This window comes from Anser brachyrhynchus, assembly GCF_964034855.1.
Source record: "Anser brachyrhynchus genome assembly, chromosome: 5".
Lineage (NCBI taxonomy): Eukaryota > Metazoa > Chordata > Aves > Anseriformes > Anatidae > Anser > Anser brachyrhynchus.
Genome location: NC_137699.1, coordinates 39,504,477 through 39,518,323, shown reverse-complemented (window position 1 = coordinate 39,518,323; position 13,847 = coordinate 39,504,477). Strand labels below are relative to the sequence as shown.

At 48.6% G+C, this 13,847-nt stretch overlaps 1 protein-coding gene across 2 annotated transcripts in view; it reads right to left on the bottom strand.

The window, feature by feature from the left end:
- The window catches only part of KMT5B (lysine methyltransferase 5B), a 29,502-nt gene extending 16,728 nt beyond the window's left edge, over window positions 1–12,774 (bottom strand). Inside the window, exons 1-3 of one of the 2 annotated variants that reach the window (XM_080592790.1) lie at window positions 12,150–12,774; window positions 4,911–5,153; window positions 3,885–4,032 (exon numbers count right to left, since the gene is read on the bottom strand). In XM_080592790.1, coding sequence (XP_080448916.1) covers window positions 3,885–4,032; window positions 4,911–5,070 — 308 coding nt within the window. In that variant the 5' untranslated portion in view covers window positions 5,071–5,153; window positions 12,150–12,774. Of the gene's footprint in view, window positions 1–3,884; window positions 4,033–4,910; window positions 5,157–12,149 lie in introns of both variants that reach the window. The other variant, XM_080592791.1, reaches the window with a different exon arrangement.
- Between the last annotated feature and the right edge of the window lie 1,073 nt (window positions 12,775–13,847).

Here is a 13,847-nt window from a genome sequence, read left to right as displayed (position 1 = left end):
TTCAATAAATGCTGGGGACAGAACGCAGCAGGGAGAGCCCGCGTCCCTTCATTCTTACTCTGCCACTTCACACCGCAAATTTAACTTAACAGTCAGCATGACTACTGTGCGTAAGCCTCTCCATCCTTTGGAAATAAAATACTTTTTAATGCAGTGCAGCTAAAGGTGCAACTAGAAAAAACGTGCAAGAGTAGCTTTGTTTTGTTTTTTAGATCCAAAGCGTTCAGCAGCAGCAGCATAGCAGCTAATTCCAACGTGTCACTGTCTTTGGAAAAGACAAGAGGAGGAAGAGAACCAGGAGCAAGTTAGACAACTTTACTGAATTCAGTAAAGTACAAAATAAAAATAGGGAAAGACGGATTTTACACCCAAGTCAATATCATTTTTGACAGTAAGTACACAGACAATGGTGTCTGAAGAACGTACAAACTTCAGACTGAAAAAGCGTATCACTGCATAAAGGAGCCGTGTGCCTCTAACACAACATCTCCACAGTGCCACAACGCCGAAAATGAACTACAAATGGCCGTGCCACCTCCCTCAGCAGGTGCCAAATAACTTTTTCTACCTCTAAACTCCACTCAGTCAAGATGAATATTGACTCCTTTAATTATTAGTTTGCAGTAAGCTGAATAGCAGAGAAGAGGTTCAGCACAGACCTGTGGATGCAAGCAATGTGGATCTGCTCTGCCCTTTTTGCCTTTATTGCCACAGGGACCCCAAGGGGCAGAGTTGCACACCCTGTCGAGCTCAGGAATGACTGACTGCTTACACTGCGCTCTTGGTAGAAAGCAGCTTCCAATACACCATCCCCAAACACGCTTTTTCACGTTTGCTCTGGAAAACGATCGTTCTTAAAGCTTGCTCCTTCATCAGACAAAACCACCAGTTTGTAACTTCACTCAAAGCAGCAGCACGGAGCTCAGAAACACCCCTAACTTCTCCTGAAACAGACTGTGATGGGTTTGACTTCCTCAATTGCCAGGAAACTTAAAAGCCATTGGAACTGCTTTCAGTCATCCCCAGCACGATGCTGAAGTTTGAGGGAACCAGGAAACAACAGGGACAGGTAACAGCAGCAGTACGATCAAGAGACTTGCTTAAGATTGAAATACTGACACTAGGCAATATATTAAAAGGTGGATTAGCAATCGAGGCACGCAGCTTCGGGACCCAGCCTCAGCCTGGGGAAAAGCAACTGAGTATACGAATTGGTAAGATAAGCAGCAAGTCACTTTTTACAAATGTCAGTTTTAATCCCCAGTGTTTGACAACCTTCAAACCAGGAAATAATAGTTTGCAAAACAACGAATGGGTTTTGTTTTTACAAACAGAACACGCATACAAACCATGTTAACGATACACACAGGATAGCCTTTGTCTGCTTTAACAGGAGTTGTACAAGAAGCAACAAAACCTCCTGGAATATCTACATTTGACAAGATAATATTTACTAACACTTTTTTTTTTTTGATTAACTACTAACCTGCTCTTTTGCTGAGGTATGAGCTACCAATGTTAGGAAGATGACCAGACAGCCTGTAAGGAGGGCCAGAAGCTCTAGAAACAAATCTGCTTTTCTCTTGGAAATCCAAGATGATGAAAAAAAAAATAAAAGTAACTTTTGGGTAAAGCCTCTAAAGACATTTCCAGATACCTTTTATGTGGTCTTTCAAATCCTCGGTGACAAGACAAGATTTCAGCGAAACACTGGACAAATTCATGTGAGGATCTGACCTAAGTCTTTTGAGAACTAGCTTTCAGCTCTTCCAGACATTACTGACTTGACAGCTTACAAAGCTAACAGCACAATTCCCAAGACGGAATTGGGGACCTTCATTTTATTGCCTCGAGGGAAAAAAAACAAAAATGCAGTCAGGTTCTCGTCACCACTCTACTACTGCTTCAGTATAAAGAAGATGGTAAACCAGGAGAAAAGAGTTTCCAGTAATCATCCAGATATTTTACTAGAATTGTATACGTTTCTTCTCTGACCAATATGCTCTTGGCAAAACCAGAGAACTTTACAAACTCAATATTCAGGTACTGATATTTTGCAGTTGGTCTAGACTTTTCATACTCTCTTCCCCCAACCTCCCCTCAGAGTTACATGGCAACAATCTCCAGAGTTGCAGAAAGACTACAACTTATTAGACAGAACGAAGATAATCCAAGATATGTAGCTACAATAAGCAGAAGTCATCGCTGCACCAAATGGCAAACAAAAACTATGCTGATACCTTTATTTTAATTCTTCACATTGATAGAAACCCTCTCAACTGGACATTAAGAAAGCGTCAAAAAGATGAGTTTCTGATAGAAGTTCTAAGCCTCACCTAAGTATTTCCCACAGTGCTCCAAGATTATTAACTACTGGCCTTGAAGACTGCCTGTAACTGTTCTCCAAGTCTGAGAAAGGAAGAAATACACGGTGATAGCCTTTGTGTAGTCTTTTCTTTCAAATTAATAATTCAAAAAGTATTTTATGCGTTGAAAACATCTGCAGAAACAATAATATTTAAGAAAGCAGCTTCTCCAACTATTGAACAATACAGAAGTCCCTTTTTTAGCAAAAAGCAAAAGAAAGAGTTACTTCTGTAAAGTTTTAGACTACCACTGATGTAAAGACAAACAAAAATGGGGTTTTGAGCATATGTGTTTAGCTCAATTAACTGCTGGAAACAAAGATACTACGACAACTGAGCATCTACCAAGTGTGGACATTTATTGTGACCAACAGCATGGACACAGCAGGGAGACTGCCGGGATTCCTCTTAAAGATGAATGTTGCACACTCCATGGAAAAAGAAAAATCTCTCCGGAGCAAGTCTCTACAGTTACTAGGACCACATTACTGCAATTTCATGTACAACTTGCAAGGTCAGTTTACACCAGCGACCATTTATGTTACGTGGGAACAATTAATCTAGCATTCATTTGTCAAATGATCACCTTGTTAAATACACACAAAATCTACTTAACTGATACTCTGGTTATGCACAGGTTCTTTAAAAACATCCACAGCAACAGTTTTGAGGGTTGAGAAGCCTGCTTCTCATGATGTGCTGCCTGGAAACCCCAGCTCAGACCAAAGTTTTCCCATTTATTTGTACAGTTAGAAGCATACAGTTCCCATCCTTAGATACTTACTTATATACAGCTTCTTCATTAAGCTGCCAATACAGATCTTTTTACGCAAACAAAAGCTTAACAGGTATCTACAGACCACACTTCTAATGGGTGGTATGTCTGCAGACCAGGAAGAAGCATGCAACAACTAAACTACAGGTCCACACTGAATTTAGGCAGGAGTATTCATACAGGTGTGTAACAGTGCAAAAGCATGTGCAATTCTGGTACACAGGCTCCAAGTGTGCATGTTAACTTATCTTACATATACAGACATATCTGAGCAGCATTTCTTCAGCACGGATCTGCAACACCTTGAGAACAAGTGGCGCCAACACTGGAGTGCTCAAGAAGTAAATCTTGAGATGTTGGACAAGTAAAAAAAATAACAAACAAAAACCTAGCCCATGAAATAAACAGAAAATATACTCCCCAAACAATAACTCTCACCTTTGAAATATTATTTCAAATGACTAAAGGTTTAAAACCTAGGATTAGTTAGCTGTTTAAGCTAGAAAGCAGTGTCTGTTAACATTCTGTTCCACAGCAGAAGCTGTCGTTAAGGCTGATAGGAAGACCTACACCGCTACAGAGCTCTAAGTTCCAGTCTCAAAGGCAGCACCATTTCCAAGGCTGAAGCCACTCACAAATTATCATTTCTCAGACTTTTGTAAACATGCAGGAAATTCCAGTTATCATCTTAATGGATGTAATCAGAGGACCATTTCTCTTCTAGGAAAATAAAGACGAGTTACCTAGTATTCATTTTGTGTGTCTGAAAACCTAAATAGGGATCAAGAACCAAGCTAGTTGCTAGGTCATCGTTTTCACACAGTTCCTTGGCAGACATTCCAGAGGAAGGCACATAACGACTTTGACCCTCAAATCCTGAAGCACCGCTACCTGCAAACAAGAAAGCATAAGGCAGATGTCATTTATAGAACGTTCTAAAACTCAGCTACATGGGGGTGGGTGGGTGAGGAGCAACTGCAGGTTGCAGGTTAAAAAGCAAAATAAAACAGAAACAACAACAAAAACCACCCTGAGGATAATAGAATTTCTGAAGAAGCAGGAGCACAGTTAAATTTCTCACTCTTGCTTTTGCTGGTTAATATAGCTGACAGCAAACAGACTTTTTTAGAATACATTTTATGGGTGTCTTTTATTTTGGTTTCCTGCTCTCTCCACCTCCCCAAATGCAAGCATCTCTCCAGAATACGCAATCCAATCATATCCAACTCCATTCAGGTCTACAGATGTGACAAAGCCATGAAAGTTTGAACTGGATTCTCCTAAAACCTGAATCAAGGGTTTACTCCAATTTTATATTTTATTCTTCACCCCAAGTCAACAGCAAAAAATAAAAATCCATGTTCCTTAAAACAGTTTCATAACTATTATTGATACATGTAACTTCACTGAAAACAGGGTTTACTTCTACATGCAAATTCACTAAGAGTTGGGCTCGTAACTCAAATGGGATCTTATCTACTTCCAATCACACTAGGTCTCAGCTAGTGCCCATCATGTATGTAAATTAATTTTGAACTGGTTATGTGCAAAATACAATTACTCTCACTTAACTTTTAAACTGATCTGAAGAGATTCATATTCCTGAAATTAGTTACTACATCCAACACATACACACCTAATTAATACTTCTGATGAGAGCTGCATGCTGAATGCCCACCTCCTTTGTGAATTAAAATCTGACAGAAGCCAGACTTGCAAATTGAAAGGTGAGCCACAAAGAACAATAAACTGCACAAATATGTACGTACATCTATTTGATCTTCTCTCAACTCCATTTTTGCCAGTCTTCGGATTCTCCTTTCCTGCATGCTGCAATTTGGTCTGATTCTGTGCATGGTCATTAGACGACTTGCTTCCACTTCTCCTGCCATTCACCACCATGTTCTTGGATTCTCCCAGCCACTTCATTCCCCCAGACAGCCTGACCCAGTTGCATTTAGTCTCTTTTCAAAAGGCTCGGAGAAGTGGATGAATAATTTCAGTTCCAATTCCTACTGGAAGAAAAAGACAAACATAATTAGAACTTACCGGGAGATCTGTTTCCAAGACACGACTTTTAACACCAACAAAAAAAGATGGTGAGCTCTATTTGCATTAGGAAGAATGAAAAGTGGTTGATCAGCACCAGTCTGGGGAACTGTCACAAATACAGACACCCACGGGTAAACTACTGTCCTACAACTTACTACCACATCTGGAAGCAAAGGCAGAATCCTAAAGCTGATAAATTAAAGACTACATCTACACAGAGAGAGACACACACCCTCTACGTAATTATACAGACACACACAAATACACAACTATGTGACTCCAAAAATGTCACATACAAAGTGTCTGACTCCAAAATGTCACTTTTACATATACTCCCAATTAAGATTAGATTTCCTAATCAATATAATGTAACCTGTTTTGAACTCTACAGCTACGAACGACATTATACAAACACCCCCTAAAAAGTAATGAAGATGACAGCGAGATATTAAAAAACACAAAAAGCTGACAGCATTTTTGGAACGGAGGCGGGGGAAAGATGTTACAACCTCCTTTAAGAATTAGAGTTCAAAAAACCCTGAAGTGATGATCTAGAGGACCTGGGCAGCTATTTTAGTTACTGGTCCAGGTAACAAAACCAACCACCCAACCACCAGCCGACACACCACAACACATTTGGCTCAAGGGGCTAGCGACACGTAGGGTCCCAAGTGGAGCATTAAATGGACAGCATAGGAAGAGCCAGCACAGCACATGCTAGTTTTTGCCTGCAGTCTGAATACCTTCTGTATAAGTAATTATCATACAAGAAAGCTACTAATGCTTTTGTACACGGCTGTGTCTATAACTGTCCACAACTTGCAGGAAGAAAAAGGTCTTACAATGATCTGCACAATTTTACAATTGCATTTATGCATTTGATCATTTACTTGGTTTACAGTCATTCTCCTCTTTGCAGTTTTGGCACAAAGAAATAAATTGTGCCTTTTTTATTATTAACAAAACTCCGACAGCGTTAGTGCTCAAGCTGTCTATGCTCAGCACATGTTATCAGGGAACAACCCCACTTAAATCCAGCGGAAGAAATTCGTGAGAAACTACCAGAGGTTTTGAAATAGCGTCTCCTGTAGGAGCTCTGCTTTTAATCAGCCAAGGCTGGCAAAATGCTGGACTTCTGTTGGGCACCTATGTGTTCAAGCTTGAAAGCCACAGAAATATTTACGGCCAGATCGTAAGTACCTAAAAGTTACCTACAAAGATTCAGAAACCTGAGCCATTAGACAGTGGAGACAAGCGACTTAACAGCTGCATGGCCTCAAACATCTTACTGAAGCTACCTCCCGGAGGTTTACAGGTTTTAGGAGCTTTCACAACTTGTCACAGAAGAACAGGAAGATTATTGACCAAGTGCAACGGGAGTAGACCGAGGACAAAGCAGCTGAGCTACTGCCTCAATGTAGAGACAAAAATGAGAGGACTTCAGTGGACAAGGAATTCTCTTGCTGCCAGTGACAGCAGGGATTGGCTTTTACCTGAAGATAAATATATATACACACAGATATGTTAACAAGGAAAATAAAAGGGAAACTTGGTGCCACCCGAACTTCTTCTGGAATACAGCTGCTCTGGGAAGATCTACATGATAAAACAACCCTTACCTTTCACTCTCTCTGCTCCTCAATCCATTTATTGAACAGGTCTGTATATGCCCATTAAATCCTGCTGCTCCATGTCAGTAGCCATGGTAATAAAGAGCATTAAACCAAACTACTGAAGACTTCTACCAAATTCAGCCTCAGTCTTTGTCACCAGGAGCGAACCGTGGCGTGGCGGAGTGCTGCAGCTAAGGAGCTGCAGGCAAACCAAGGGCAGCACGAAGCCACCTGCAGACGGATACTGGCACGAGGCAGTAGCTAACTGACAGCTAACAAGTACGAGAGCTGCACCCGAGCTGGGAAAAAAAAAGTGGCTGCTGCATGGAGAAGGAAGCCCACTTCTGAAGATGATGCGAGGCTTTGGGAGGGCGGCTGCTATCTGCAGTGAGATGCTTCTGTCTAAACACGAGATGGCAAAGGGAAGTACGACAGCAGAGGTAAGAAGGACCACGGCCACAGAAGAACACTCACACCATGGTAAGCATTAGGAAAAATAAATATTTGCTTCCGCTGCAGAATATATTTACAGAGATGACACCAGAAGTCTCCCCTGCAGCAAAACCAGCAAGTAACTCAGTGAAGCCCAACAAAAACCCTCGCGAAAACCCATTCTTCACTTGAGCCTAGCAGCCTGGCAAGCAAGGAAACTTCTGTCTCTGTCGACTGCTGCCTCTTATTTTCTAGCGCTGGCCAGATGAAGAACTTTGGGAATGCCGGTGTGCTTCTGCTGCCCCTGCCCCCCTTCCACTGACACACAAATGCCGCTTTCAAGAGATGGCACCAACAGAGAGGGCTCCTTCACAGCGAGCATCACAGCTCCTCATGCCCAGAGATAACCTAGCGCGAGATGCCCCACTGATCACCGCTGGGTGACCCTCTAGCACAGCCCCAGATGTGACTTGCTTGCCCCGTCAGACTCACACCTACTGACAGCCCCTTTAGGGATGAAGGGAGAAGAGGGAGAGACGAAATCCACCTCCCTACTCAAGCAAGCGGCTCTGCCTGGAACCCACTTCCACCTCCACACTCCTGCGGAGCCCTGGGGAAAGGCTCTGCCACTGAACGTCTCACCCCCCGCACAGATCACTTCCCACGCGGATTTATCCACGCTTTTATGGTCACCAGCACAACCCCGGCTTCCAAGCAATGGAAATGTCCCTGCTGTTTTAACCCTTTACCACTCGTACTGCTACTCTTTGTAACTCTACTGCTTTTTTATACTCCTACCACTGTAGTTTTCCTATTTCCTCAAGCTTCGAAATGCAGCTCAGCTGTGCCTCTCACGGAGCAATTCAGTGCTTCACTAAAACTGGGCTCGCAAAAACTCACTTTCCTTTACCCGGTGTTCAATCTCTTGAACCTATTGACACATTTTCTGAGCATTATTTTGTTTCTGCACCATCGGGAAGCACCTGAAGCACACTCACACTGCCACTGCTTAGCAGGCCCTCCCAAAGGCAGCCGCAGCCACAAGTGTTTCTGAGGCTGATCGAAGAGAACCCTTCTGATTTTACTGCATATGAAAAGGCTTCGTACAGTAGAAAATGTAGTAAGACTCCATGCATTTGAGTAAAGCAGTTCTGTGACTGCTAAAATAGACTTCAAAGGCTGGCTGATCCTCCCAAGCTCTGGGCTCCGCTCTGTGAAATCTATCAAGTCAATAACGTCTTGTTGGGAGGGAAAAGAGGAAAAAAAAAAAACAACAAAACACAGCTGCACAAACTCAACCAATCAATAAACCCTAAACCATACAAACATATATATCAGTAACCCCAAGAAATTCAACTACCATTCACTTTAGTCTTCCATAACACAGCTTTTGCATATAAATCCTTATTATTTAAAGGACAGGGACAGCTTTGAGCAGAAACGGGGGATTTGGTCCACCAGGTTCCCAAACAGGCAGGGTCATCCTCCCCTCCAGTGCACAGGCAGGCAGAGTAAGCTCTGATATCTAACCCAGTCACTTTTTTAATTTCATTACAGCTGCAAAAAATCTTCCTCAAGAAGACAGCAGCTGAAGTACGTGCAGGCTGCAAACAAAAAGGCCCACTGACCACATCTCCTGCTTCTCCGGACAAATCAGTGATGGCAAGAAAGGGATGTTCCCTTGCTGGGAGCTCTAAAAGAGGAGTAATTGGGAATTTGGGAGGCAAAGCTAAAGCACTCAGTCAGTTTCTCTGTGGGATCACCAGGCTGCAGATGGCTTCACTGCGACCGCCTCACCTGGGCAACAAAAGATGAGCACTACTAAAATGCATTCAAGTTTGGGGGATATGACAGAAAGCCGCTGAGCCAAAGCTGAGCTGAATAAAAACTTGCATAGCTTCAAGCCGCTCTTACAGCTTTCCTACACCTTATTTCTGTTACTACTTCTGAGAGGCCAGAAGCATTCTGTGCCTCCCTTTCTGCTTCAGGCTCACAAAAGGCAGAGCGTCACTTCAAATGGGAGCGCAGGGCCATGCGTGACACTACAAACTGCTGTTAAGGGTAGTAAACCAAAGCAAAACTGGCCACCGAGCACAGGTCTCTGCAACCACAGAAGGCCACAAAAAAAAAAAAAGCAGAGATTTGGTTTATGTCCTGCAAATCTCTGGAGCCCAAGCTGTATCTTACAGAAAGCTCAGGTGGTCCCAAAGCACCTCAGGGATTCGGGAGCTGAGGCTGCAGTTCCTCAGCGGTGTCACGAGCACCCAGGCAGGGGCTTCTGCAACCCCACCGCTGAAGATGCTGCCTTTGACCACCTGATTTCACACCCACTTTAGACTTTGCTTGGACCTGTTCAGCAAATGTCCCTGTCCATGTCCCTGTCATGGACCTGTTCAGCAAATTAAAACACAAGAAAAACATCTGCTTTTCCCGTAGTATTTCAACTAGTTACTTCTCAGAACTGGCTCAGGGCAGCACTGGACATGGGTCAGAAACGGCACTGGAGGCTCCAGGACCATGGTAAAACTCACTCAGGACAACTCAAACTCTTGGAGAGCTGCAGCCCCGGGGTGCAGGTTTGTGACAGGACACGGATTCAAAACTGACCCCAAACTGTGCTCCAGTCCCTCCCTAATAGCTCTGTCTACACATTCCCACCTTCTCCTGTGCCTGTTCTTTCGCAGCCACAAGATTTTCACCTACCAGTTTGGAAACTACCCCAGTTACAACGTGGGCGCAGAAGGAACAGCATGCCAGTATAAAGGAGTGGCAGAGAGGGAATGAACGGATGGCAGGGCTTGAGCAGCTCCTGCTCCTTCTCCCCCCTCACCTCCTCCGCCACGGTGCCCTTTCGGGGTGAACCTGAGTGAAGCTCACTCTGCAGCGAGCCAACACCAAGCACCCTGAAGGGCTCCACCTCGTTAACCCAGCAGGCAGGCGCAGGTCGTTTCTGCTGGCTTAATGAGCCGAACACATTCAGCCAAGGCCGCAGTGGGCACGAGCTGGCTGCCACGAGCAGCACTGCAGCTCAGCGAGCACTTCACAGCAGCCTAACGCCAACGGCTGCCCTGCCTGTGCCCACTCGCAAGCCCCCTCCTCCTTTGGGACGATACAACAGCTGAGCGGGGACCGGCAAAGCCCGAACTCCAACAGCGAGCTGCTCGCGGGACAGGACGGCGTGGGGAGGCAGGGAGACGCGCTCTGGGAAGCGGTCAGGAGCACGTCAGCTTGTTCTGCTCCCGGATGCTTCTCTGAGCTGCCCGAGCCCAGCGTTGGATTCGCTGCTCAGCCTGGGAGCACCCTACCTGCCGCCCGCTGCCTTCACCGGGGCGGCTGCCTGCTGCGCTAGGGCCGCCGCCGCTCCCCGCGAGGAGGAGGCTGGGAGCTGTAGTCCTGCCGCCGGGCAGCGCGACCGGAGCCAAGCGGAGCTGCAGGAGTCGCGCTGGTGCTGTCAGCAGGTGCACACGGGCACCTCAGCCGCACGTCCACCGAACAGGCGGCACTAACGCGGGGCTTTAAGCAAGTCTTATCTCCCAGCTTGCCCGCTCAGCCGGGCGTAACGCGGAGCTGGTTGGTGTGTTTCTGCCGGGCTCCAGAAACACAACAGCACAAAGGTAAACAAAAAAAAAAAATCCTATTTTTCGATCAAGTGAGGCTAATGTGCTTACTTAATCTTAGCGAAATCTTTCTGAGTTCCTCACACGGTGATACTTCGATTCGCTAAGCCTTCTTTTATACAAAGCCAAAGTTCATTTTAAATGAAAGCAGGAAAGGATGCTTCCATAGCTAGAGCGACAGGACTCCAGAGAAGGGACGTGGCTTCGTATCAATTGTTTATTCTGTAACAAGCGTTACCCTCGCTGATTAAAGGCTCCCACCGTTTTGGGGTTCCCAGAGTTACACGCTCTCACCAGCCTGCCAGCTCCTACGTGCTGTCCCGTGCTGAATTCCCCCCAACACCAACCGCACCGAGTCACACGCCTAAAATCCTCCTATTGTCTGCGACACGGCCGCGCAGGGACCCTGCCCTCACTTTTCCAGCGAGTAACGACGGCTCCAAAACCCCCGACTCCACGCCGGGTGGCGGCACGGACGGCTCGGGAAGCGGCAGGGCCGGTCCCCAAACGTCCCCCCCCGGCCTGGAGGGCTGCCCGGCGAGGAGGCAGCAGGCCGGGGAGGGCCGGGCGGGCTGCGGGCCGCTCCCCGGCCCCCTGCTGCCCCCTAGGGCCCGCCGCCGGGCCCCGCCGCCCCTCGGCCCCCGGGGACACGGCCCCGCCTGCGGCCGCCCCTCGGCCTCGGCCGCCCGGCCCCAGCCCCTCGGCCGCTGCACGGCCCCGCAGCGCGACCCGAGGCCCCCCTTAACCCCGCGCAGCCCCGAGCCCAAACCGCCTCGATAACCCCACAGACCCCCTAACCCCACAGTCACCTCCTTAACCCCACACACCCCTAACCCCAAACCTCCCCCTCAACCCCACTACTCCCCTCCTAGCCCCCCATTAACCCCCTCCTTAACCCCACAGCCCCCCTAACCCCACAGACCCCTCCTTAACCCCACAGCCCCCCTTTTAACCCCTCCCCTTAACCCCAGTCCCCCATTAACCCCCCCCACCCCCACGCCCCCACATCTAACCCCAACCCCCCCTTAACCCTAAACCCCCCTAACCCCACACCTCCCCTTAACCCTACAGCCACCCCCCTCACTCCCACACCCCTCCCTTACCCCCCCACCCCCTAAACCCCGCAGCTCCCCCCTCACCCACCACCCCCCCTTCACCCCACAGCCCCCCTTAAACCCAGAGCATCCCCGCAACCCCACAGCCCCCCCCGGCCCAGCCCCCTGCTCGCAGGGCCTCGGGGGTCGCCGGCCGCCATCTCGCCCCCTCCTCACACACGCCCCCCCCAGTCACTCACCTCCCGGCCGCCCACCGCGCTGGGGTGCCCCCGCCGCCGGTGCTGCCCCAGCCTCCGCCGGGGGGAAAAAATGAATCATCAAAAGGGAAAAGAGCGAGGGGGGGGGGGGGAGGAAAAAAAAAAAAAAAAAAGAGGAAGGTGGGGGAGAAAAGAGGAGAGCCGGGGAGAAACGAGAAGGAGGAGGAGGAAAAAAATCAGGAGGAGAAAAAAAAAAAAAAAGCGGCGATAATGGTAAAAAAAATAATTCCGAGTGGGGGGAGGAAAAAAATGGCGGATTAAAATCCAAGATGGCGGCGCCGAGGGGCGAGCGATGCAGGGGGGAGGCGATGGCAAGAGCCGCCGCCAGATCCTTCCGCCGGCCCCCGCGAAAAAGAGTCCCCCGGGCTCCCTCACGGAGCCCCCGCGGGGCGGCGGCGAGACCGGGCCGCCGCCGCTCCCCTCTCCTGTCGCTTCTCTTTCTCTCCGCGGGGAGCCCTCTCTCCGCCGCTCCAGCGGTCGAGACGAGCCGCGGCGCTGCGAAGTTTTTCTTCTTCTTCTTTCCGCCGCGCAACCCGCGACCTCCTCGCCCCGGCCGGGGAGACGCCGCCTGCCCGTGTGGTGCCGGCGGCGGAGGGACACCGCGGCCGCCTTGCGCCTCGCGGAAGGATACAGCGCTCGAAATAAACCTCCCCTTCTCTCAACCTGCGCCGCCTCTTCCTCCTCCTCCTCTTTCTCCTCCTCTCCCTCACGCCGCGATCCAGCGAGCCCCCGGAGGAGGCTCGGCGCGGCCCGCAGCCCCCATGGCGGCGCCGTGCAGGCAGCGCAGGGATTTCGGGGGGGGGGGGGGGGTGGTAGGAAACGAGGTCTGGGGCGGCCCGGCCGTGCGAGGAAAGAAGTCCCGGCGGCGCGATCCCTCCGCGCGGGCTGCCCTTTAAATGCGAGGCCTCCCCTCAGCGTGGGGTTGGGTCGCTCAGAGCGGGGGCCGGGTGGGGAGCGGTCAGAGGGGTGCGCGCCCCGTGTGGCTGAACGCTTCTCCCCAGCCCCGAGGGCTCGGAGGAGGCTGTACGGGGGGCAATCCGCCCTGTCCCGCTTGAGGCAGCCCCTTCAGGGAGCACCGGGCACCTGCTTCTCTCTTCCGCGTCCTCGCAGGGCCATTTAAAAATGGCCCCGGCGGGGAGGCGGCGGCCGCCGGGCTGCTGAGGGGGCCGGGGGCGGTGTGGGGGCGCCCCCTGGAAGGAACAAAAGGCGCTTTTTGCGCCGGTAAAAACTGCAGGGAGGACACCTCAGGACCTCCTGCGAGCAGGAAACGTGTTTCTGTTCGGTGCTCAATTAAATGTATTTAGGGGGAAACGTGTTACTGCCAACCATTGTCCCCTTGCAGGAGGTGGAAAACTCAGATGTTTTCTACTCGAAGTTGAGAAGTTTTATTACATCCTTAAAATACTAAGTTGTCTTGTGTGTTTCTTGATACACAATATGATACACCCCTTGCGGTTCTTGTTCTCCAATGTTTTATTTTTTTTAAGTTTACCAGAAGCCTTTTAGGCTGAGTTCACTGTAAGGTACCATCAGCATTTGTGGAAAAGGAACAGGTTCACCACACAGCGACTTTGCTCTCCACAGCTATTTGCCAGGGATATCAATTCCTCAGTTGTCTTCTGGTATTATCCTTAGTAGGAAGCTAAAGGTTTTAAATAAAATGTAATTTCACATAGAACT